At 37.7% G+C, this 27,004-nt stretch overlaps 1 protein-coding gene across 1 annotated transcript in view; it reads left to right on the top strand.

The window, feature by feature from the left end:
- Positions 1–27,004, top strand: part of TDP1 (tyrosyl-DNA phosphodiesterase 1) — a 42,248-nt gene that overhangs the window by 4,636 nt on the left and 10,608 nt on the right. Inside the window, exons 5-14 of the mRNA XM_077783988.1 lie at positions 751–847; positions 1,952–1,986; positions 3,062–3,154; positions 4,783–4,953; positions 6,530–6,608; positions 9,438–9,623; positions 10,381–10,429; positions 13,557–13,623; positions 18,496–18,603; positions 20,128–20,230. Of these exons, the coding sequence (XP_077640114.1) occupies positions 751–847; positions 1,952–1,986; positions 3,062–3,154; positions 4,783–4,953; positions 6,530–6,608; positions 9,438–9,623; positions 10,381–10,429; positions 13,557–13,623; positions 18,496–18,603; positions 20,128–20,230 (988 nt within the window). The remainder of the gene's footprint in view (positions 1–750; positions 848–1,951; positions 1,987–3,061; positions 3,155–4,782; positions 4,954–6,529; positions 6,609–9,437; positions 9,624–10,380; positions 10,430–13,556; positions 13,624–18,495; positions 18,604–20,127; positions 20,231–27,004) is intronic.

Below are 27,004 nucleotides of genomic sequence, written 5' to 3'. Positions count from 1 at the left end.
TATGTATTTGGCTACTTGTACTCTGTGCAGTAATCTCCATCCTTTCCCATCATTCCCTGTAACTGGCAGGAGAGAAGAGAGCACAACTTGTGCTCCAGATGTCTTGACCAGTTGTCCCAAGGCCTTGAGGTCCCTCTCACTTGTCTGCAGTCTTGTTGGGCCTTCGTTAGTACTCACTTGAAAAACCCATAATAATCAGTGGGCTGAGTTTTCTTGGTGGTGTCTCTTACCTGGACCCCAGGGAGGTAACACACCTCCCTATAGATTAGATCTGCTTGGCAGGACCAGAAGTTTACTTTGAGGAAGTGAACACCAAATTACTGCCAGAGTTTTCCTTTTCCCTATCAATCTTCCACCTTCTCTGTAAGATAATTACTAAATTGTCTTAGATCCACATTGTGTATATCAGTTTTTTGGGATCTTTGTTTCGAGCTATAGACACAAGAGTTTCTTTCATGATCTTTTGTTAAAAGTTTTTATTTTGATGCCTGCTTTACTCCACATTTCTAGTTTCCCTTCTTTTTTGTTAAAATTTTCCAGTGTCTATTCTTAAGAGGTTGTATTGTAGTTACTGCTATTTTGAGTTAGTTAATATTGATTTCAGTGCCGTCTTTCTGCTGGACTATCAGATTTAGGGACCAGATGTCATAGCTACGTGTAGGAATTAGGTTTAGGCTAATAGTCTAATCAATCATTTAGGCTAATTGCTGATTCACTTGATTTTTTAATGGTAATCTCCTTTTGTTTAAGGAAGAAGCCATTGCTGATAGTTCACGGCGAGAAGAGAGAATCCAAAGCTGAACTAATTGCACAAGCACGGCCTTATGAGAATATTAGCTTTTGTCAGGTAATCAACATTTGTATCATCCTTTGGTTGAAGTTAAGCCATCTCTTACATTCGCAGTCTTGTTACTGATGAAGACACACTTTATGTGGGAAGCTTTTTGTTTCACTTTGAGGAATATACACACGAGAACCATAGGAACATGGTAACAGTGATCTTGGTCAGATGTGATCGTGGTGGGCTTCACCCACAAAAGTTTGTATAGAACAGCTGCCCACAGACATGTCAGGGCTCACAGAAGAGCTACTCACCTTCTCCACTAACATGTTACGTTCAAGTTCTTACAGTGGCTGAAAAGGAAGCATTATTTTTGTGTAAAGCACAGATCTTAGTCCTAGTGTCACTATAATCTTAAATATCACTAAAGAGTTATTTCTCAAATATGTTCTATGCAAGCAAATGCTGATACAAATAATCTCCATAATAAGATGAAAATTGCTGTGAGCACACACTTCCTGGCACATGCCATTTTATCTCTGATGTCACGTTCATTGTTTTGCTTTCCCTAAGTGGTGAATACATTGGCTTCATCCTGGGGGAGGGTGTGGCTATGGCAACATGCCAGTGTTGCAAGATTTTTGCCAGGTGAAGTATATTAACACTCATGGGGATGCTGTGCTCTTTGTTAGGAGGAGAATGATCTTGGAATTTTGTTATCTTTGAAACAGTCTGCTAAGCCTGAGTTTCCTGTTGAATGTGGACCCAGTACTGCAGGTGTGTCTTCACTGGTGTTTGACAGTGGGGAAGCATCTCCTTCCTTGACCTGCTGGCAGCAGGCCTTCTAATGTAGGCCAGGACCCTGTTAGTCATCTTTCATGCAAGGGCACATTGCTGGCTTCTGTTTGGTGTCTGGCAGGAGCCTTGAGCTATTTTCCGCTGCTATTTCTGAAAATCCTGTTAGTAAGAGAGGCACAAATTTTGTAACAGTTCCAGCAAGAGTTACATTGCCATTTAAAATCTAGCTTGTAGAAAGTGGAAAGTACATTAGAATTATGGAGAAGGAAGATAATATATTTTGTGATCTGTCCACTAGATAGCAGTGAAATTACATAAAATAAGAAGCAAAGTACAATAGCAATTTTTAATGAACAACTTTTAATTTTGTAGGCTAAACTGGATATTGCATTTGGGACTCACCATACGTAAGTAACATTGAAGCAGAAAGGTCTGCAGCAAAACTGGGTTTCATAGAAATTGTTGACTCTTAAAGCTTCCATAAACATCTATTTAGAGATGGCAGGATTGTTGGAGTTTAATGAGACCAATTAGCTGTTGAGTAGATATGAGATGTGCAAGTTACACAGTTGAAGTTGAACTGGTCTAAGCCAGGTTGACTGCAGGTCCTGGCTCTTAACTCATGCCTTAATACCAGAACTGTAAAGTAAACTTGTTCAGTCACAGGCAGGACCAACACAACACTGATTTACTGATCATGTTTTCCAGTTCATATGGACAAACTAGTGAATCTAGGGCTCTTCTCAAAAAAGAAAAAGCTTGAATTAGATATAATAGAAGTGTCTCAAAGCAAATTTTTTGGATGGAAATCTGTAGAAAAGAGCAGATGTTATGTTTTGGCAAAGATTGGTTCAGTTTGGGTTTCAGATCTCATCCTTTGGGATCACATGGATATGCTGCCTTTACACAGGTAATGAAAACTTGGATATGAAAATTTGAGGAATTTTTTTACAAAATATACAGATATGTATATTTATCTCAGTTACTATTTTTAAAATTCCTTTGTGCTGTAGCTTGGGTTAAGAGTTATGATAAATAAATTGTTTTTTGCCATCACTCTGGCAATGATTAGCTGTATACATACATTCTTTTAAAGTAAAAGTCAGTTTAAGAGAAAGTAACTAGGTTTTAATAAATTCACTTTTAAGTAAAAGCCTTTCAGTGTTCCTTAGTTCTTTTTCTGACTATCTGCAAAGAGATAAGTTTCTAAAGAACTGTGCAAATAGAGGAAGTGTTCTGCAAATATTCACTTTGTTGTGGATAATTAGTTGCATGAGATGTTAAGCGGTACTCTGGAATAAAATATATGGGGATAGTCTAATGACTGCCATGTGAGCTGCGAATGCAGATGAAGTCCAAGGGCTTGCAGGGTGCAGAACATATTTTTGAAAATAATGATCTTGGACCCTTTTAATGAATTGCTAATTTATCTCCTACTCTGTGTAGTTAAAATACATGAAGAGTTGTATATTTTTTTTAAAGGAAAATGATGTTGTTGCTGTATGAAGAAGGTCTTAGAGTTGTGATACATACATCCAATCTTATTGCTGAAGATTGGCACCAGAAAACTCAGGGGTAAGCAACAATCTAGCAGGTGAATGTTTCATATTTTCCATAGGTATTTGCTTCTGCTGGCAAAGGGATAATAGTTGATCTAGTATTGCAAGCGTTACACTCTTAAAATAGAGATATTCTAAAACAAATATTTTAAAAATTTGACTTAGAATGCTGGTAGCTGTCTAGGTCTGAATTTTACTTGCTTTCTCCTGTAAACAAAACTATGTTCCTACTTGGCTGATAGTTTAAAATCAATCTGACTGATAAAAAGTTTTATTATTCTGTGCTGTCTCTTTATGAAAAAACTTTGTAGCTATAAAATGCTATTTAGATCTGAAGGAGCTATTTAAAACTTATCTTAATACTGCAAAAATAATATGGATGTGTACGGATTCTGGTTTTGTTGTGACTGTATCTAAAATATAGTCTGATACATTTTGGGCATTATTGGTTCTGTAATACAGTAGATGACCTAGTATTCACCCAGTATCCTTTCCTGGAAAGGAATTTTTTTTTCCTGTTTTATTTTTTGGTAGAAGTCCTTAAACTTAATGACAGGCTTAGGATATAGTTTTGTTGAGAGCACAAAAAGCAGGATGAAGTGGCATGTTAATATAAGGGTCCTCAACCTCTTCAGCTTTTTGGCTATTTTTATGGGAGCATTTTTTTAGTTAGATGACCACAATAAATCAGGGTATAAAATTTCTTCACTCTAATGGAAAGTTGCTTTTCAGAGGTTACTGTCACTTTGACATCCATTCTGCTGCCATTAAATATGGCAGGGTTTTGAGACTTTACTTGTCAGATACTAGCTCTTTGAGTGGCAAAATTACACACTGATTTTTTTGCCATTAAATCTTATGGGTGGCCTTAGTATCTTATGACAGTTAGCTTTTCAGAAAGCTAAGAAGGCATGAAAATACCTATTGGGATGCTAAATAAGTTCCCCTACTTGTCAAATATGAGAAATAGTTTTCTTTTTTTAGCTTTTGCATACTGTGGTGTTATGCAGGATCACAATATGGTGGTTCTGAATTTCAAAGGGTAGTATCAACACATTGTAAAGTTGATAATGCAGAATCTTTGGTTCCCATGGCTGCAGTACAGTGTGACTGGAAAGAAATGCTAAATGTTTTCCCTGTGTGGTGCCCATCCTATTTTACTGATGGAGGTTCTTGAGAGGCAACCTATATTGTGGGCTACTCTTCAAATTATATAAACCTTTCAACCTTTCAGATGCTTTAATTGGTGGTTTTCTATGCAGTTGCACAAACTGTTTATCAGAACACACTGCAGTGTTCTATTCCTATAGAAAATGTTGAGGAAAGGACAGATGGTTGCTAAGTCTGAGCCTGACCAGTTCAACAGTGGTGAAAGATGTAAATGTATGTGTGGATAAATTATGAGAATGTTATTTCATTTAGTATTAGTAAGTATTAGTAAAGTATTAGCTTTATGATTTCAAGTATGAGCTGATTCTGTAGATGTAAAGACAAAGTATCTGTGGTTAGTATCACAATCAATCTGTCAAGTATTTGTTTAGGACTTTCAGTTGTGTTTTACTCCCATACTAAACCTGTGTGTTAATAATGCATGGTGTGCTTGTTAATATGGCTGATTTTTTTTTCCTTTTTTTTTCTTTTAAGAATATGGCTAAGCCCTTTATATCCAAGGCTACCTAAGGGAACATCTGGTTCTGCTGGTGAATCTGCAACTAATTTTAAGTCTGACCTAATAAGTTACTTGGCAGCTTACAATTCTCCTGCACTCAGGGAATGGATAGATCTGATTCAACAACATGATTTATCAGAAACAAGGTATATGTAATCTTAAGTTTTTTATAACTTGCACAGGTGGTTTTTTTTTCTAATTTCACAAAAATTAGATATCTGTGTTAGGATCTGTTAGACGTCGTGCTTATTTTGTAAGGTAATCTTGTTTCAGGCTTGATTGTTCAAACATGACTTAATGTAGTTTTAAAAAAATTCTCTTATGTAGATTATGTCAAATAGACCAACTTCTAGTTTTATAAGCATGCATTTTAAAAGAAGAAAGACAGCTGCACCAGCAGTAACTTTGCAGAAAGTAGCTATAAAGTACTAAAGGCTTGGTTTCATTTGAGCCAGTCTGGCTCAAAATATTTACTCCAGTAATATCACCAGTGGAAGAAAAACTGTGTTGTATATGGTTTGTCATGTAAGAGTGATCATAGAAGCAAAGGTTACTGGAATGAGGGTTTTATTCAGAGTAGGTTTCTGTTTGTAAGGCAGAATTTAATCAACATACGTATCTGTAGAATTTTGCCTGTAACAGGCAAGGATTGGTTTTGGTGGGCAATGTTGTGTCTAGCGGGTCTTGGAATAGTCTTCTCTAATGTCACGTTCCTGATATTACTTAAAAATAATTCAGGATGCTTAATTTACTTCTAATAAATAGTTGCACTTAAATATGAGCATTTACTTCAAAAAGTGTAAATCTCCCTGTCAACTTAATTGCTCTTTTATGATCAGAACAAAAATTGTTGAAAAGCTGAAAATGGTCATACACTGCAGTGGTAATAGAGACTGAAACCTTGTCTAGTTTTTACATTAAGAAGTGCTTTTATCTTTACATGGAGTCTTAAAAGATCAGAGAGAATATTAAAAAGAAGTATGTACTTTATAATCAGGTGAGCTAACAGCTGCTCTGATTGCATTGATCCTCAGCATGAGTTTAAACAGATGAGTTGAACCCTAGCTAATAGGAATTTATGCGTGTGATAGGGAAGGGTCACTTGTTAGGATAAGGATTGCCATTTGATGTGCTGTAGGGGCCATTTAGTCATGGGTAAAGTTAGGCATGAGATGTATGCAGTAGGGAACAGCTTCTTAAGGCATCTGTTTGTTATGACTTAGGCAGGACTCTTCCCTGTTTTCAGGGCAAAGTCAAATAGGTTACTAAACCTATTATTAGGAAGTGTTGAAAAAGCTGTACTTTGCATCTGAACTATTAGATGCCCAAATGAAAATCATACCTGAATCTGCTGATTTGGATGTAGCAGTAGGTTGGTTTTACTCAAAATTACTGCCCAGTTATGTGTCAAATGAGCTATTCGTGTTTATTGCTAGTGTTACCTATCTTCTGCATTTTTGCACACTGAAAAAGATCTAGTTCTTGTCTCTGCTGTAGAACAATCTGGTCATGTGTGACAGCTGTGTAGGATGCTGATAATAAATTATACAGCTGAAAATACACTTTTCTTTTTCATGATAAATACCATGGGAGACATTAAATATTTCTAGTTGCACTTGAGTGTTCAATCTTGCTGGTAAGTTTTACTTAAATACCTTGCTACTTTGCAAACCAAAGTTCTTGAGATCTACAAAAATCTGTTGGTTTTTTTACTTTTTTTAGAGTATATCTTCTTGGTTCTACCCCTGGACGATATCAAGGCAGCGATAAAGAAAAGTGGGGCCATCTTAGGCTCAGAAAGGTACCAAAACTATAACCTTTATTGTTAATACCTCTTAAAATGTAAATAGAATTTTGGACAGAATTTTCCAGTTCCTTCCAATTTTTCCAGCTGTCATCATGAGTCTTTTAATACATTGTTAAAGTTAGCAATAACATATATAGGCTTGCAACTTAGAACTTAATTTGTCTACTGATGAAAAATAGAATAAAAATGCTTTTATAAGTATATTAGCAATAAAAAGAGACTAATGAGAATCTCCATCATTTATTGGATGCAGGGGGAGACGTTGTGACAAAGGATGAGGCAAAGGCTGAGGTGATTGATGCCTTCCTTACGTCTGTCTTTAACAGCAGGACCTGTTCTCCATATGTCCAACTCCCCAGACTGGAAGGCAGGGACAGAGGGCAGAATGTAACCCCTGTAACCCAAGGGGAACCAGCCAGTGACCTGCTGCAGCTCTGAAATGTACACAACTCCATGGGACCAAATGGGATCCACTGAGGGAGCTGGCAGAAGTGCTCATTGGGCCACTTTCAATCATTTATCAGCTGTTCTGGCTGACTGGGGAGATCCCAGTTGACTGGATACCCAGGTCATTAGGCTCAGTCAGCATGAGTATGAAAGGCAGGTGCTGCTTGGCTAATCTGATTTCCTTCTGTGACAGATTAGTGGGTGAGGGAAAGGCTGTGGATTTTGTCTACCTGAACACTAGTAAAACTTTCATACAGAATTCTTCTGGAGAAACTGGCTGCTCCTGGTCTGGATGGGTGCACTCATTGCTGGGTAGAAAACTGGGTAGATGGCTGATCTCAGAGAGAGGTGAATGGAGTTACATCTAGGTAGTAGACAGTCACAAGTGGTGTTCTCCAGGGCTCCTTATTGAGCCCACCAAGTTGGAGGGGAGTGTTCATCTGTGGGAGCGTAGGAAGGTTCTGCAGAGGGATCTAGCCAGGCTGGATCAATGAGTGGGGACCATCTGTGTGAGGTTCAAGGCCATGTGCCAGGTGCTGCATTTGAGTCATAGCAACCCCATGCAGCACTACAGGCTGGGGGCAGAGTGACTGGAAAGGTGACTGGTGGAAAAGGACCTGGGGGTGCCATCTGACGGCAGCTGAACATGAGCCAGTGAGTGACCAAGAAGGCCAATGACGTCTTGGCCAGTGTCAGCAATAGTGTGGCCAGCAGGATCAGGACAGTGATTTTTTCCCCCGTACTCAGCACTGGTGAGGCCATACCTCGAGTGCTAGGTCCGGTTTTGAGCCTCTTATGACAAGAAAAACATTGAAGTGCACTGGAGTGTGTCCGGAGAAGGGCAGCAGAGCTGGCGAAGGGTCTGGACCATGGTGCTGATGAGAAGCAGCTCAGGGAGTTCGAGGTGTTCAGCCTGGAGAAAAAAGGGTTCAGGAAGACCTTATTGCTCTTTGCAGCTACTTGAAAGGAGGATGTGGCTGACTGGGGGTTACTTCTCCCCAGTAGCAAGCGATAGGAAAAGAGGAAATGGCCTCAAGTTGTGCCAGGGGAGGTATAGTTTGGATATTAGGAAATATTCCTTCAAAGTCTGTCAAGGATTGGAGCAGGCTGCTCGGCGAAGTGGTGGAGTCACCATCCTTGAAGATATTTATCAGATGTGTAGGTGTGGGACTTAGGGATATGGTTAGGGGTGAATATGACAGTATTATGTTAGTAGTTGAATGCTCTTGCCTTTAGAGATCTTATGTTTATTTAGGTAAGATGTAATGGCAGATCTTTAAGACTGCATATATCAAGTTTGCAGGGACCCTTCTTGTTTGGTTTGGACTCTGATTTGGTTGGTGTTTTTTTGTTTTGTTTGTTTGTTTTTGTTGTTAGGTTTTTTTCCCGAATTTGATGAGGTATTTCATGTCATATATTAAATGCTTCTCATAATTGGAGAATATTTTACCTGCACCTCCTGCTGAAGTGGCATTATTTCAAATACTGTAATGAGTTTTTTATGGAAATGTAATGCTGTCTGTGGCAAACTTCTGTAACATACAGAATATTCATGTATCACATTGCTTTTCAAAATGAGGTTACTCTTATAGACATCCTTTTGCTCATTAAGAGCTTGCCCTTTGTGGTATGCAATGTCTGATGTTTTTTGCCTTGTTAGACATAGAATGAAGAAAAAATAAAACAGAGCTTGTAAGGGAGAAACATCATCTTGTGGCAAATGTTTCTGTGATTTAAAAAGGTTTTTAGTGACAATACAGATAGACCTAATGATACTACATTGATGACTGAAGCCATTAGATTGTGTGTTTTGTCTAGAGTGGGGTAAAGGTGGCAACTACATACAATTTAATATCTGTTTATATCAGTCTGTTTTTAATGTGACTTTAAATTCCATTCACAGCTGAAGAACTCTAAAAAAGGATAATTTTAGTATTCTCTTCAATTGTTCTTTTTTCCCCTCTTATTGTAGACTTCTATTGTAGCTGGGTGTCATGGCTTTAGGATACGAGAGGAATTTTATGGCCAGCAACCACCAAATATGAAAAATATTTAGTTGTTTTATTTATTGGAACTTCTGAAGCTAATGTTTCATGTTTTTAGAAAGAGCTGCTAACATTCTTTTCACCCATTATTTAGCAGTTGGCTTTGGTGCTTTTGGATAAAACTTGTGATGTATAATCTTCTCTTGAAATGAATTTGTTTGGAAAGCCTGATGATTTTTTTATTGCAAAGGTAAATATGTAGTATGAATGATAATCTCCTTCATTATCAGAAGTAAATTATAGAGGATTTATTATATCAAAACTGATATCAAACTGATTAATGTATTCTGTGTGTGTTGAAGTGTAACAGTGTTTTAATTCCCCTCACCAGCTTTTGAAGGAGCATGCTTTGCCAATATCAGCACAGGAATCCTGGCCTCTCGTTGGACAGTTCTCAAGCATTGGTTCAATGGGAGCTGATGGATCCAAATGGCTGTGCTCAGAGTTCCAGGAGAGCTTGGTGGCTGCAGGCAGCAGTGTGACAACTTTCCGTAAATGTGATGTCCCAATTCATTTGGTATGTCTTTTAGATGCTGGCGAACTTATTTAACACTTAGTCATTTGTTTTGGAAATCTTAGTCATTGTTTTGCTTTTAACTTTTGGAAGACAGTAATGGAGTTTTCATAATGAAATTATATATATGCCACTTAAAGCTGTTTAGTTATGGGTGGTTTGCTATAAAAATGTACCATAATTTCCATCTGCATGACACTAGAATATATATTATCTCATCAAAATTATCTTCTCGGTCTATAGCTTGTCTTCCATTTGGTTTTTTAGATGCAGCTGTTTTTCCTACTGAGATATAACTGAATCCTTAGTCATTAATACCTTTGGTTATTAGCACAACTAAGGGGAGGAGCAGAAAAGTTTGTGGCAGGGCTTTGTTAAATCAAGGAAAAATGATGGTCAAGCTATGCCTTTACCATGTGCTAATTGCCCCTACGTACTCATGTCATATTTGAGGTGTGAGGCTAAAATCTGATAATATAATGTTAAGAACTAGCTTTGGCTACTGTGGAAGTGGCTGAAGCAGTATTACTTGAGACTTGATAGCTAGTTTTGGTTAGCTCTGTAAGAGCTGTAAAAATATTAGACTTTATGTTACTGTCACAAATGTAGTTGTAAGCTGCAGTGTAAATTTATTCTAAAAAATGTAGCTTTTAATATTTGTTTTTTCTCAAGTTTTGTTTAAGGAGTTTATGTGAAAATTGACAACTTGTCTATTCAGAGCTGTGTTATTAAAGTTACATTTTGTTCTACCTCCATGAAGGTTTATCCTACTGTGAACAATGTGAGGCAAAGTCTAGAAGGCTATCCTGGTAAGCAGATAAATCCCTATTTATTTGCTTTTTTTGGTCATGTCCTGCAAAATCATTTCAGTGGTTAATGGTAACATGAAGTTCTCATCTTGCTGATAATGTGATGGAATAGGTGGCCGTAGAATCTTACTGCTTTTGCTGGAGCTCTGACTCCAGCTTTTCTGTTGTGACTGAACAGATAAGGGTTTGTGGGCATTGGTATGTAAGAGCTGTCTGCCCTGGCCATGTTCATATTTCACTGTATAGCAAAACAACAGCTCCTGCCCTCTTACTCCAGTTATTTAATTTTGGCAGAAAATTCAGGTTTGAGTGTGTCAAGTTGTTCTTCTGTTTTGATTGCAGTATGATTCTGCACATCATATACAATGGAGGCCTAGGTGTTATTGGTGCTTTTTTTTAATATTGTAATACACAACTGTTCTGTTCATTATTCCCATGTTTATTTTCATTAAGTGATATTTGTAAAAACATAGCTCCAGCCAACCTGAAGCACAAATGGGTACTGTAGTATTCTGATGCAGGGAAGCTTCTGTTACTCAAAAACAAGCCTTCAAAAGGTCAAGGCAATTGGAAGAGATTAATGAATACTGAAAGAAAGGAATTCTTTCCTGTCTGTAGGAAGGGGACCCACAGATCTGCCAGCCTCACTTTGATCCCTTGGGAAAGTAATGGAACAAGGAATCCTGGAAATATTTCCAAACATATGATGGAAAAAAGGTGACTCAGAGTAGTCAGCATAGATTTTTTTAAAGGAGAAATGATGCCTAATTAACCTGATGTCCATCTATGATAAGTGGCTTGATGAATGAGCGAGTGCCCCTAGAAGTTGTTTAACTTACCTTTGTCTTTAAACACTGTTTTCTCTAACATCTGTAGAATGATGTGATTAAGTACAGGCTGGATGAGTGGAAAGTGGAGCAAATTGGAAACTGGCTGATCTGCCAGCCTCAGAGACTGTGGGCGTTGGCATAAAGGCCAGTAGGAGATCAGCCATTAATGGTGGCATGTGCCAAGCACTGGGTGCTGGGGTGGTGTGTTTATGTCTTCATCAGTGACCTGGATGGTGGGACAGAGTACACCTTAGGGAGTTTCCAAATAATGCAGACTGGGGAGGAGTGTATTGGATGATTGTGCAGTCAGTCACAAGAACTGTGCAGGCTGGAGAAATAAGCCGACAGCAGCCCAGCAACCTCTTGCAGTGCAACCTCGGAGAGTGCAAGGTACTGAGCTGGGGCAAAAGTAACCCTAGGTGTGAGTGAATGCTGGGCGTTAACCAGAGGTGAACAGCTTTGCAAAAAAAGACCAGGAAGAAGACCTGATAGTCTTCCAAGCTGAAGATGAACCAGTAATGCACCCTTGTAGCAAGAAGGCCAGGAGAATCCTGGGCTGTGTTAGGAAGTACATTGCCAGGAAGTGATCTATCCTCTCTATTTGGCACTGGTGAGACCACTTCTGGAGTGCTGTGTCTAGTTGTTGACTTCACAGTACAATACAGATATGGACATACTGAACCAAAGTACTGCAGAAAGCCAGAAAGATGAATAAGGGATTGGAGCCCTCCCCTCTGTCATAGGGGAGGCTGAGGCAGCTGGATAATTCTTGGAACATAGAGAAGACTGCTTTCCTGGGAAATCTTATCAGTGTATATAAATATAAATTATGGGAAGATGCGAAGTAGAGGCAGATGATATGCATGGTGACCAGGGAAAGAACAAAAGGCAATGTATGTACATGGGAATCTCTGTATTTCAATTTATCCTTAAAGCAATATTGTTTTCTGATGTTTAAATAGAATAGGTTGTTCATAGAGGCTGTAGAGTCTCTGTTTTTGAACATACTCAAAACCTGACAGGGCACTCTACTGAGCAGTGTGCTCTGTTCAACCCTGCTTTGAGTATGGAGTTACTCTAGATGATCTCCAGAGGGTCCTTTCAACTTCAGCAATTCAGGAATTCTTTGGCTTTGCTGAATCATTAAAAGTGTTCCTGTTCCAAGCTGGATACCTATACTCCTATGCACAAGAGTAGCTTTTGAATTCTAGCAGCTGGTGGGTTTTGAACATGGAGCTAGCATGAATGTTTTCAAAGTTTTTCTTTCCTCTGGTTAGTGTTTGGACATGCATAGAAATTTCCCTTTCCTAGGCGACTGATTTGCTGTGACATTAAAGCCACGAGAGAACTGTTTCTTTTGGGAAGTCTCCATGGCATGTCAAGAGAGACTCTTCTCCCTAAGAGAACTGAAGAACGACTATTTTAGAAGTGTTAAACTGACTGAAAGTTGTCAGTGGGAAAGAAAAGAGGGTATGGGGGAAGGAGAAGTGTTCTGAAGGCTTATTCTTATTTCTTATTATTTTTCTTTTAATTCTGTTAATAAAGTGTTCTTTATGCCCTTTAAAGTTTGAGCCTGCTTTGCTCTCTTCCTAGTCCTTATCTCACAGCAGATAATAAGTAAATAATTCTAGTGGGTGAGACCCACTATACTTGGTGAATTACACGACTCTGTGCAATTAACAGTTCTGTAGACTCCTGCAGTTAGTGTGTTCCTGAGAGTAGTAAAGCTTTTGTAATGAGTTCTTTTGGTGTCTTCTAGGACATGTTGAATATAGTAGGCTTTACATCATGCTTTTTACTACACCACACGAATATAATTAGTGGCAGATTCTTCTTAAAACAAGAAATCGCAAGGTGCATTAGCCAAAGGCCAAATCAATACAGATACAATTTCATTATAGAAGTTTTTTTTTAAAATAACATTTTTTGGGATTTGGAAGGTTTTTTCTTTCTTCTGAAAGCTGTTTGGTTTATTTCCCCTAGTTTGTATGGGTAGTTGATTCCAATCTATTGATATCAAGTAGTATCACATAAAAAAAACTATTCTTAGTTCTGCCTGTATACAATTTCTGACTTTTCTTAGTGTAAATGTGCTGTATACTGTTTAGGAACTTGCTAAATTATAAGAGTGGAAAGAACTCCAACAAGTATATACCATTTTATACTACTGGAGCACTTAACAGTTTCCTGAAAATAACTTACGAAGTTAGGAGAGATAGCTTATTCTCCAAGATGCTTGCTGTTTTTAGAATGTCTTTCAAAAAAATAAATGTACATGTTCTATTTTTTTCCTTAAGCTGGTGGCTCACTTCCGTACAGTATACAGACAGCACAGAAACAGCTGTGGTTGCATTCCTATTTTCAGTAAGTAGAACTCAGTTCTTTGGTTTTTTTAAAATTTCAGGCTGTATGTTTAAAGTTAGTGCTGTAAGGTTTGAGTGTTAAAAGCAATTAAGGGGAAATGGTTACAAGTATGGTATTTCCTAAACTCCTTAAAATAAAGGCCTTTAGTTCTGTATCAGTTAGTCTTATCTCCAACAGTTGGTAGAAAACATACTGTTTACCTTTAAAATTTTTATGGGATAATGTTGCTACTGGATTTAGATTTCTGTAAACTTTTATATAATGTTTCCTTCTCTGAACAGGAATAATGTTAGTTCTTTTTTTTTAACTTCCAGTTGTATTTCACTTTCCCTGCTTGTGCCTCTGTATTAATGGAATTTCAACTGAGCCACAACAGGACTACGAAGGCTTTTTTTGGAAGTTGCTTTTTTTTTTTTCTTCTAAGTACAGCAGTCCTGCTGCAAAAAAATCTTAGTCCCTTGTGGCAATATCTTTTGTTAAAGATGCCTGACATTTTCTATTAAGAATTTCTATTTCCATATGCTATTAGTTGTGCCAAATTCTAACAGTCTGACACGTTCCATGCCAGATATCTCCCTCAGGCTGAATCCTTAAAAACTTACGCATGTTTAGAGAACAATGGGAAAAGTTGTTTTGCAAAGATAAAAAAAATTAATAGAACTTGTAACCTCTTACAAGACCACAACTTCCCATTCCTTTCATCAGAAAATTTTAACTCTTCTTGACAGAAGTTGCTCTGGTAAGAAAATTTACTAAGTAAGATTCTGTTCAGTTGGGTATATATTCAGGAGACTGAAATAGAATTGCTAGTGGCAGAGAGCATCCTCCATTCCAGAGTGAAGGTGACTGCTATTGTGAACCTTGCTGGTCAACGTCTAAGGAATGGAACTCGGGCAGAAAGTATGTGAAGCTTTGTCTCCCACCTTTAAACTGTCTTCTGAGCATATTAAGCAAAGGAAAAAAAGCTGCAATCAACTTGAAGCTTTCAGATTGTTCAGTCATGATTCAAAAAGCAAAAAAAAAAAAAAAAAAAAATCTCGGGGTGTTTGTGCAGTCTTAATTTGGTTCTGTAGTCATACCCCATGAGAATCTTACTAGAAAAAAGATGTAACCTCTTTTCAGTTAGTCTCTGATTTAGTACACAGAATGTTACTTAATAATGATATAATTCATTTATTTATTCCTTTTCAATGAGAAAATGCCCATGTACCTGTCTCCTTGGACGTACAGGGGCCTGTTCTGGCAGCAAAAGGGCTGTTTGAAGTTCATCTCTGGAACTGGCTGCAGATGGCAGTGGCCCTGCATAATTGCTCTGTAGTGACTACCCCAGATGCAGACTCTTACCCTGCAATAATGTAGGACAGCAGCCCTTGAGGAGAGCCTGCATGTAAACTCTTACCATAGGGCAGGAGAAGACTGCAGCTTGTTATCTGTAGAACCTGGGGCACACAGAAAACAGCAGGTTTCAATAGATGTAAATAAAAGATGAGCTGTTTGAAAGACTTCTTATAATGCAAATCTTTGGGCAGTGGAGAGATTAGAGGAATTTAGAAAATTCTTCAAACTGGAAAATAGTATGAAATCAGCAGGAGACTAAGGATTCTACCAAAGCTGCAAGGAAATAAACCCAAATCTTTTATGCTTACAGTAAAGGAAAATGAATAACTCCTTTTTTCAAGTAGGGAGAAGTTAATGGAGTTGGAAGATGGTGTCCTGCAGCCTCTCAACTGAAGAAGCAGGATGTCTGCCTCAGACATGTAACTTTTTATAATGTCTGTGAGCTGTTTTTCTCTCTTCTGACAGTTGAGTGTGTTTAACCTACAATACAGCTCAGAACTTTAATTTTTCAAAAAAATAGTGTGACTAAACTTAATATTGCTTTTACTTTTCTGATTGTAGCAAATGATGACTAGAGTGTTAGATTAGCTACTGTGTAAACAGAGTAATTTGCAGAGTTCTCTCTCTGGTATTATTGCTTTTTTTCCTTCCTGAATTAGTAATTTATGAGGACACATTTGCAATTATTAATAATTTCTGTTAATTGATGCTTTCAAAACATTTGATCTGCTTTAATAGTATTGTGTTTTAATGTTCCTTTTAGTTGATTTGCTTTTAATACAGCATGCCTTATGTTTGTGCAGTTACTTTGTCAAATTTTTGATTTCAAAGAGTGGAAGAAGCTGGTTTGACATATGCCTATTTGTTTGACATAAGTCCATAAGGATTGCTGTATTAGAGCTTTGCATGTTCTTTAGATTTATAAAGTTTTGAATAAGTTTTGAGTTTTCTTCTCAGTTTGCAGAAGTACAGTGTTGTTCCCCTAAAATCACAAAAGATGAGAGAGAGCATCTACACAGAGATCACAAGTGTTCTTTTAGGCTGAAACTAATAGTATTAGTTGTTTTAATTTTTCGTAAGCCTTGTTGCCAGTATCTTTAAAAATTTATTTCAGTATTTGAAGTTAGACAATTAAATACTGAAAGAGGTGATGTTGTAGAAAATTAGTTATACCTGTTTGTTTATGAATTGGATATGTCTGTACAGTTAAATTTCCAGGACTTTGTGATGGCTTAGTCTGGCCTGCAGCTTAGCACCACAAAGCCATTTACTTGGACTCTCCCACCCTCCTTCCCACCCCGCTAGGGGGATAGGGGAAGGAATCCTAAGAGTAAAATGGGAAAGAAAACTTGTGGGTTGATATAGAAACAGTTTATTAATAAAGCAAAAGCTACTCCTACAAGCAAAGCAAAATTAGTTGATTTACCACACCTCATGGGCAGGCAGGTGTTCAGTCATCCCCAGGGAAGTAGTGCTCTATCATGCTTAATGGTTGCTTGGGAAGATGAAGGCCATCACTCTGAATGACCCTCCCATCACCATTTCTTCCCTCATCTTCATGTGCTGAGCATAATGGTGCATGGTCTGCAATATCCCTTTGGTCAGCTGGAGTCAGCTGTCCTGCCCATGTCCCCTCCCAGCCTATTTGCTGGTGGGGTGGTGTGAGAGGCAGAAAAGGCTGTGTATGACAGCCGAAATATCTGTGTGTTTGTGCTGTTTCTAGCACAAATCCAAACATAGCCCCATACCAGCCAGTATGAAGAAAGTCAAACTCTATCCCAGCCAAAACTAGCATGCATTTTCCCCTTTTAATCCTTACATGTTTGTGCTGTCCTACTAGGGAAAACGTGGCCAAAATATATTTTCCCCTTTCTGATTTTAACTTTCTAAAACAGGAGTTTCAATCACTTTTGATGAAATCAAACTGCAGTTAGAGTACTGTAGGTCATAGATAGAAGTGGTACTACTCTAGCTAAGGCACACTACTTGTATCTTAAGATAAGGAGGCAAAAAGGCTGTAGACTGAGATAGTATCACAGAATAACTGCAGTTAGTGGTGAGTGGAGAAGTTGTCCTGGGGAAAAGCAGTGAGGTAAATCTAAAGAAAATCAATTTTAAATTCCCAGTTCTACTGTTTTTCCTGGTTTTCATTTTTACAATTTTATTAGAGTTACATAATTATTTTTGTCCCATGAACTTTAAGATGCTTGTCTAAGCTGTCAGTTGTGAGAGAAAAGCTATTGACCAGGGTGGTTGGGTCATGACTCAGCCTTACAGTTTGTATGTATGGGAAGTGTGGAGTTTGTAGGGAAACACAAGTTTAGTCAGCTAATTCTGTATCATGTGTACCTTAATCTGTCCTATAGAAACAGATTTTGATGCGGTTGGAATGAAAGCATAAAGAAGTATAGTTTGTATCAAATGTGCAGAGTGTTTCAGCTCTTGTCCTTTAAGAACACAAGACCAGTTCTCAGAGGTTTGTTTTTTCCTCTGTCAGAGGAGACAAGGTTGTTAAAGTAACTAGGTCCTCACCCATTAAATAGAAAGCCTCTTTAATTTTAAGTGCACTGTATGTAAGTGTTAGTCCTGAAAGGCAACTTAGGTAAACAATTCCAGCCCTTCCTAGTCAGTCTGTCAGTCTGCTCAGGCTAAAAGAGGAACACAGTGCACTTAAGTTTTTCAGAGGTAATTGATCTTTTTGATTTGCCTATTAGAAGAGAATGTTGAGTTAGGGAAACAGGATTGTGACAACTGAAACAAGAGTCTTCTTCAAATCTGGGGAAAGAAATGTCTCTGGGTCAAGGAAGTTGTGTTAAGAAGCTTTCTTCCTGAATTTGGGTGAGGACTAACAGCTGTGAACATAAAGTGCTTCTTAATGCTATGACTACATACCTTCAGTTATGTACATATATTTACTGCTTGTTTACACTTTAGTTCTGTAACACTGATGTTGAATTAATCCAGCAATGGCTTGTTATTTTAATCTAGTTTTATTATATACACATAGATATGACCTCTATTCTCTTAAACCCTCAAATTTCTCGGTGGCTTAGAGGCAATAAAAGGGGAATAGCAGCAACAATCTACCAGTTCCTCCCAGCCTTTATGTCATGGATAATAAATTGTAATAAACTTGGGGAATTCTGTGAGGTTTAGTTTGGTGCCAAACTCAGTTGCTTGAAGTCATAAACATTGATAGTCTTCAAAGAACATGTATTGTCCAGAAGGTTAGACTTAGTTCCTTGAGTGCTGTCTGGAACAGAGAAGTGGAAAAAACTTGTTAGTAGAACCTGACATACTGAGAATATCTCTCTGGGTTGGTTGTAAAGAAAAAACCTTTGCCCTTCTGACTTCTAGTAGAATTGTTAACAGTTCAGTTAAATGTAGTATTTTAACATTTTCTCTAGTAGAAATAAGTATTGAGTGTGACAAGTATAAGTAGTGTTCCTGAAATCATGGTACTGTCATATGGTGAATATTTTTTAGACCAAAAAATAAAACTGTATTTGAAAATAATTCCTTTTGTTTTTCTAGCAAATGGTCAGCAGAAGTCACGGGTCGAACTCATGCTATACCTCACATTAAGACATACATGAGACTCTCTCCTGACTTCCAGAAGATTGCCTGGTTCTTGGTAACAAGGTAAACATCTAACCAGTACAGCTGTCACTGAAGAACTTGATACATGGGGTTTTTTTGTCAGCTGCAAGCCCAGGTGATTTACTTCTGTAACCTACATAATACTTCAATTAGTGATACAAATTTTTGTCCATATTAAATATTTCTCTATTGTCTTGCCCCATTTGAAGCTGCAGATTGACATGATTATGTCAGAAACTGTTGATAATCACACTAAAATCTTGTCTGAGTTGTGACTGCCAGTTTTGGGGTTCAACACCAACTAAAGTGATAGATATTTTTAAATTTGGGTTAAGTTTCTTTAAGACATGGTGTGGTTTAGTATGAATGTGCTGGTTTCTACAAAATAGGTAGAGTTTGGGTTAGCTGGTTATTTTTGGGCTGCCTACTGTTATAAAACATACAAATACCTAGAATTTGGAATCTGACCTTTTGTCAGATTGAGTTGCTTAGCAGTCTGCCTTGAAGTATAAGCTTTATATTTCTATTGTTTAGTTGTTAAAAAAGCCAAAAGAGGAAACAAGATTTCTTGACTTGAAGGGAAAATGTCTTGTTGTAAATGAAAAATACAGATGTTTCAGTTTTGCCAAAACTGACTTTTATGCAGCCTTATAGTCTACAGATTATGATCTGTCCTTACTCTTAAATGCTCAGTTACTTTAGTATTTTTTTCTCTTTATATTTGGTCTCTTTAAATTTCATCGCTCACTGATACTGTTGCTTGCAATAGTGTTGGTGATTAATGTGCTTTTTAAAAGGTTTTAAGTCATTTAAATGTGATGCTCACTTCATCTAATAGAGAAATTCACAGTTGCTTTATTTTCTTTTCATGTTTCTTCTGTTCCACCATTTGCTGTTACCAAACAGCATCCAGTTGAAACATAAGGTGTAAATTTTGTATTGTGCTGTAGAAGTAGGTTCTGACAACAAAATTGCATATTATTTTTGACTCCCAAATTGATCTACTTTGTAGTAGATACTGATGAAAGATTAACTGTACCATGGTGCTGAATAGCAAATGGAAACAAAACCTCTTTGATAAATATTTGTTTTCATAAATTGATCCAAGAACAAAATGCCAAGAGCAAAAGATACTGTTTAACACTCTGTACTAAAATGTAAAATGCAAACCCACTCTGTACTGAACGTATTGTAACTAGTCATAACTAAGCTAGCCTTTAATCTTCTTAAGTCATCAAATTGAAGCTATTTACCAGTACCAAATTCCTTTCTGAAATGTGCAGAGAAGATTCAAAAGGCTGAATTTGTCTGGTAGATCTGTATGACAGAAATAGGCTTGTATAATTATCCACATGTGTTGTATGAATGCCTTTCTACATATTGTCTCTGTTGCTCCCACTGTGCTGTAAAAATAGCAATAAGGAATAACAATCAAGTCACTTTTTGTGAGAAGATGATTCTGATTGAATTTAAGTTCTGCTAGAAGGACATTGCTATGCTATATTATTTAAACATTTTCTGCATTGAAGATTGTGCCTCACTAATATGCTTTGTTTCTCTTCACAGTGCCAATCTCTCTAAAGCAGCCTGGGGAGCTCTGGAGAAAAATGGCAGCCAACTGATGATCCGTTCTTACGAACTTGGAGTTCTTTTCTTGCCTTCAGCATTTGTAAGTCCATAGTTCAAGCACAAATCCTGGCATATGAGGAAAATCTGCTAATATTTATGAATACAAGCATAACTGAATTATCTCATCAGTAGATACTCTACTTCCAGATAAAACACTTAATAGGAAATTGAATTTGTGATGTATTCATAGAGTCTTGTTTTCCTACACAGCAGGTATGGATTTGGTATTGCTGTGACATTTTTCTTCTTACTGACAGGCAAAAATGTTTTGAAATTGTAACATATACCTAAGTGTTACTGGAAAGGATGAGCAAATCTTTTCTCTTGTGCTTTTTAAAACTAGGCTGTTGAGTGCATATTCACATTGAAGTAAAGTGTGTTTGTGTGTGTTGTAACTTGAGAAATGATTCCTAATGTTGCACCAGTCACTCGTTCTTGCTTGTTCTCTGAAGTGCATTTGCAGTCATGTGATTGTCTCTTGATATCAAGTTCTTTATTGATCTGCACTTGCTGGTTTTTAGCCCTCTATGAAATCCTGTGGCAGAAAGTACTTAAAAGTACTTAAAAGAAAAAAAAGCTTCCCTTCTTTGTTTAGGTTGGACTTTGTCTCTTACCTGATGGGGGGAGATGCAAGTTTTTTGTTATGTGGCTGATTCTTCCTCCTTTCTGATGAGCTGACAGTACCAAAATGTTCTCAACAGCAGTTAGTCTATGATCACAAACTATTTAAACTACTTCCTGTGTGAAATTTCCTCTTTCCAGGGAAGAATCTGCAAATTTCTCTGAAAAAGTATTTGTATGCTAAAAGTCCTTAGAAATATTTTGCTGATAAAGAGTATTTATTTCCTAGATAATGTTCACAGATGATCACATAATGTTCTGTCATTTCTGCTCATTAGTAATGTAGTCCCAAATGAATATTTACTAATATGATATTGTAAAAATGTTTGCCTCCCATAAGTGGATAATTGTAGTCTCCTGAGATTGCATATTAAGATTGATGGTTTCTGCCTGCAGCTGAAGAATTCCTGTATGTCACTCTTGACATTTATAATGAGTTTGCATAGTAGTGAGGTCTCTGATATAATGAACCTTAGAGATGTTTTTCTTCAGCATGGTTTATGTGGAAGAAAATGTGTTTATCAGAGAGTGAAACAAGAAAAATCCTACAGCTTCTTAGAGTAGGAAGCATTGTTTTTTTATATCAATGAGCTCAAAAAAAAGGAAACCATTTGTGTAAACAACTATTAACTGAATAGTGAAGCACTGGGCAAAGAAAGTTGTGCAAAAATTTGACAGCAAAAGATCTGAAAGGGACAAATTAATGTTCTTGGAAGTTGGGTATTCCAACTTCCAGTTGGCTATCTCTGGGTGTTGCCAGGCAAAGAATTTATGGTACTGGTCTATTTGTACCTAGTAAATGATGGGTTTTGTATGAACATAACTGACCACCAGATTACACAGTCATGTAACATAATAACTTTCTCAGTGTGTCTCTGTGAGAGAGGAGCTCCTGCCCTCTGATCTTTGTGGCCCTTCTGTGGGCTTGTTGTAACACATCCATGCTGGGGGACCCCAGAGGTGGATGCAACACCGCAGGTGAGGTCGCATTAGAGCAGAGAAGAGGAGCAGAATCCCATCCCTGCCTGCTGGCCACTGCTTTGGATGCAGCCCCAGGACACATTTGATTTTCTGGGCTGCAGGTGCACATTGCCAGGTCATGTCTGGCCTGTATCCCAAGTCCTCCTCCTCTCAGTGACTTCTCTCAGTCTATGTTCCTGGATGGGGTTGCCCTGACCCAGGTACAGCACCTTGCTCTTGGTTTTGTTGAAGCTAATGAGGTTCTTGTGGGCCCTTTTCTTGAGCTTGTCCAGCTTCCTGTGGATGGCATTCCATTGTACAGCTTCCTGTGGATGGCATTCCATTGTCAACTGCATCATTCAGCTTGGTGTCAAGACAGGTTTGCTGAGGGAGCACTCAGTCCTGCTGTCTCTGTTATTGGTGAAAGTGCTGAAGAGCACCAGTCCCAAGACAGTACAGAGGGACATCACTAGTCACCAGCCTCCACCTGGATACAGAACCATTGACTACAATTTTCTGGCTGTCTTCATTCCCTTAGTTGTACTGGCATCAGTGCTGAATGGATTCCTTATCCCTTAAACCAGCTCAGACTGACCAGAACAAAACAGGACAGGTTTCCAAAGTCATTCCATGAACCAACTCGAAATGATTAGGTGAGGGCTAATGCAAGGAAGAAGTAGGAAGGACAAATTCAAGGGACAGGAAGGTGAGTGAGGAAATCATATTGAGGTACCTTTCTTTCAGCCTGGCTCTGGAACCAGAGCTTATGGAGAATGATGGCACATGAAGTTTTGTATAGAAAATAGGAATAAATGGCAAGGATCTGGGTAAGAAAACATGATGTGCTGTATGAAGTAGAGCCAAGCTTCCAGATCTTTCCCTTTTGTCACTCTGGGTACTTCAAAATTGCCATTGTTGGGGGACTGGAAGGCTTTATTTTATCATATCAAAGGAACATCTCAAAACTCAGTGGTCAAAAGCAGGCCAAAGCAGTGGTCAAAAGCATGGGAAAGTATAATGGCCAGGTATTTAAGTAGTAGTTTGTCTCTGCGTATTTCATGATTTAGAGGCCTATTCTGTTAGTGTCTCTTGTCTGCTCTTAAATGTCTGTAGGCTTTTGGCGGTCACAGTAACGTAATAATGTCACATGAAGCACTTCTGAAAGTTAATCATTTGACCTTTTTTTCTTCTTGCACTGAAAGATGCAAGAACCATGTGATTCCTAATCATCCTTTTCATATCTCTCTTTCCAGACACCTTTGTCTTTGTCTAGACTGAGGAGTTCTTATCCTGCTCAGCTGTTCCTAGGGGGGAGATTTTTTTGATCACTTTGAATTCTTTTCTCAATTTTTTTTCCTTCTGTATCATTTGAGTTGGGAGAGTCATAAGTAGAGGGACAAAAGTTGTATTTAAAACACAAGTATGATTCTAGAGAAACAGCTACAGATATAAAACAATTAAACAATGATGTTCTTGGGTCTCCTTGCTGGGTCTGTTTGTCTTGCTGTATTTTTACAAAGTGGTGTGTAACAGGTTAGCTAACTATGGTGTGAGTTCAATGCTTTCTCTCTACAGCTCTCACCTCTTGTCTTTGTGAATTATAGAAAGCTCCTATGCTTTGAGATGGCTGTACTAAAACCTGTCACTGTGCACAAGATAGTCTTATGTTTGAGTTTCAGACCTCTCGGAGCACAACTTAATTGAAGCTTATTTAAAACTTGCAAGAATATGTAACAGTACATATTTTGGGAGAGAATATTTAGTTGATTTTCTCCCAGTTTCCTACATATTGACAATTAATTGTGAAGACTAGCAACCAGAAGAGAACGAGTCACCTGACTATCACATGGGTGTGATATCCCATGGTGTATGTGGGTGCAAAGCAGGGAGAGATACTGCAGTTGTTTTTCTTGTTTCACTGAGAAGTGCCTGCAGAGACTCTTGGTAACAAGGAGATAATCAGACAGATACTGATACTGGGCTTATGTGCATGCAGTCATCGGATACTCAAGTTGCACTGCTTAGCTTACGAATTTCTTATGCATATGCCCTGCAGTTAACTGCATAAAAATGCTTGTTTGATAAATTAGTGTGCTTGTCACAGTGGCTCAGTGTTGTTTTAGAATGCTATGTGGCAGAGTAGTTTTAAGTGAAGATAACAGAGAACTGGGAATAGACTAAAATTTTTAGAAACAGAAATGCTTGTTTACAACTAAAGTTATGCAAAGTATAAACTACATTAAGTGCTTTGAAACATAACTGAGCTTTCCTAGGCCTTGAGGGACTCGCCATGATCTATCAGAATGCTGATTTAATACTGCCAGTTTCTGATAGTTCTGTTTCTTTAGGTGGTTTCATGCAGTATTATCACAAAGTTCATGACATGTACTCTTGTAGAAGTTAAGACTTAGCATCACAGAATCATTTAGGCTGGGAAAAGACCTTTAAAATCATATAATCCAACCATTAAAATATCCCTGGCATTGATGGAAGTTGAATCAATGTTGTAGAAGAGATTGGAGCCTTAATCCAGCACCTGGGACTATTTGGCCACACTTAATGTCACTTATCTTAAGACCTCCTCTAGTGTTGCAGTTTTGTGCCTTCTATTTTCTGCTGGATACAAATTTGGAAGTGGATCGTTCCTCACTTGCTATCAGCTGACTGCCAGTTTTTGTCTTTTTTAACAAATGCTTCCAGAATTATGCTTTGAGGCTGGGTCTTGGCCTCGTGTGCTAATACAGACTCTCAGAAATATGTTGAATGGTTGTTCCCAATATAGCAGCATCTGTTATCATTTACAGTTTCAGTGTTCAGGGAAAAATCAGCTGATGCTGGCATTAGATCACAAGCTTCTATTGAGTAAAGAATAATGTTTAAAAGAAAGATTGTCCTGTGTTTGAACTACATTTCCCTTTCCATCTCCATTTCTATTTCTCACCTCCTACATCTACACTCTCTTTTTCAACTTGCTCTTTCATCTACTGGGGATTCCTTTCCACAGGCTATGATAAAGTGCATCTTTAACAGGTAAAACATACAGTGAGAAGGCAATGACCAAAAAGCATGCAGTTCTGGGAAGCATGTTCCAGTAATTATTTTGTTTGAAAAACCTTGGAAGTGACTAATGGAAAGCCTTTTAAGTAAATAGTTCTTCCTCACAGCTTCTGTGTCTGATAAGATGCTAAGATAAATTGAGCTTGACCTGTAAAACAATATAAAAATTTGTGAAATACTTAAATCTTTCTAGATGTTTGTTGAATATAGTACTGGGTCAGTCAGCTTTTAGAAATAAAAGCTTAGAGAAATATAATAGATGCTATTAAACTGAAAACCTACCCATAATTGCTTACCTAGTGCTATCAAATCCTGCAATTATATCTAGATAATCAAACCCAGACAACTAACAATTTTAGATTCTGAAGTGCTGTATTTGATGTTGAATACTCACTGGAGTGAAGTACTGTTTTGTAGTTGACTCTGGGTCTGGGTCTATGAACTGAATCTGGATTAGAGATCAGCCAGGCATTGTGCATGTGATGCATGTGAACTGCTTAAATTTTTGCTGCATTCAAATAACTGAGCCTGGCACCTTCAGTCATAGCTCAACTTAGAGCAGAACCAAAATCAAGTCAATTAAACTCTTTGACTGTAATACCAACTTCCAAGGCAGTGTAGTACCACTTTCTTCGTTGGTTTCTCCAGTTTTAGATTAAGTCTTTCATCCCATGTAAAACGGAGTGGGAGTGGGAAAGTTAATACAGTGTAAGTAAACCAAGATTTTGTATGTAGACTTCAAGAAGTTAAGCCTTGCTTTAAGTGTTCACAGAACTGCCACAAGGTTTTAAAATTCCAGTGTTAAAGACACCCAGACACATACTTTCCAAACCAAGAAACTTTGGGTTTGTGACTTTGAGCTTCTTTAAAAAAGAAAAATCTTCTGGTACAGTTGGATAAAGCTCTCTTTGGAATATTTGCACCCAGTGCTGGGGAAGGATTTTGCTTTGTGTTCTGCTGGCCAGATGAGTGTGGCCAGCATAGAGTTTGTGTGCATCCTTTATTCTTTGCTGCCAAAACTAGCAAGTTTTTAAATAGTTTTGCCAAAGAGGACTATTTTTCTGTTTACTGGCATTGGAAACATTAATTCCATAATCATCCAGTGAGATAATTGGTTGTCTCCTGTTAAAAGTTACTTTGGTAGGATCAAAATTATGTAATGGTATCAGTCTGAATTCCCACTTCAATAGGGCTAGCAATTCTTACCTTTATCTTCTGTGATGTTTTTTTTTTTTAATAGCCTGCAGTCTGCTTTGTGTTTGGGGCAAAAAAACACTCAAAAACTGGGAGTATTTTAAAAGCTGTTAAACTTCCTTTTCTCATTCTTCCCAATGACTGCTTTTTCAATATATTATGCTAACAAGTAGAAGCCATGTCAGCACCTAAAGTTTTATAAGTACAAAAAATATTCTTTCCCTATTGAGATATGTATTTATGAACATTTCAAAATGTATTGCTGGAAACGGCAGTCAAAGAGCAAATTAAAGCTGCTGAGGGAACAATTCTGAAAGACTAGAATATGGCTGAGGAGTATTTACAAGTCAGACAGAATTATTTTATGCAAGATCCTGCTGGCTTGTTTTTTGGAAACAGCAATGAGAGCTGTTAACATTCAGGAAATGTTCAAAACAGACTAAGTGTGTGACTTACTTCAATTTCTGTGTGAAGATAGACACATGAATTATTTTTAAAAGCATTTAAATCTCCTCAGAGAGCCTTGTTAAAGAATGTATTCCACAAACTAGACACTTACTCCAGGGTGCTTTGAGGAAAAGCAAATGTCTTTTTCTTAGGCGAGTGTTTCCTGAATGGAGGCTCTCTAGAGGTTAAATTCTGATGGACAAAGAAAACAGTTTTGGGATGAACTGGTAGAGTCAAGCAGCACTGGGGGACACCATCAGAGTCTTTCAGAAGAAAGAGAAATATAATTGCTGAGTACTGAGGAATAAGAAGACAGAGAAAACCAAAGTTGTAGAACAAGAGAAGGAAGCAAAATGCCTGAAAAGAAAAATGCTGAAGAAATTAACAGGGCATGGAGTGTAGAAGAAATTAAGTAGAAACAAAAATATTGCTAGGTTGAAGAAAACAATGGATAATGGAGGAAAAAAACAGATGAAAAATGTCCTTACTTTGTAGGTAGAGGCTGAAGTAGGTTGTGTTTTACACTGTGCTTTGT

The sequence above is a fragment of the Lonchura striata genome, chromosome 6 (genome assembly GCF_046129695.1).
Source record: "Lonchura striata isolate bLonStr1 chromosome 6, bLonStr1.mat, whole genome shotgun sequence".
In the NCBI taxonomy this organism is placed as follows: Eukaryota; Metazoa; Chordata; class Aves; order Passeriformes; family Estrildidae; genus Lonchura; species Lonchura striata.
This window is presented reverse-complemented; position numbering and strand designations above follow the sequence as displayed.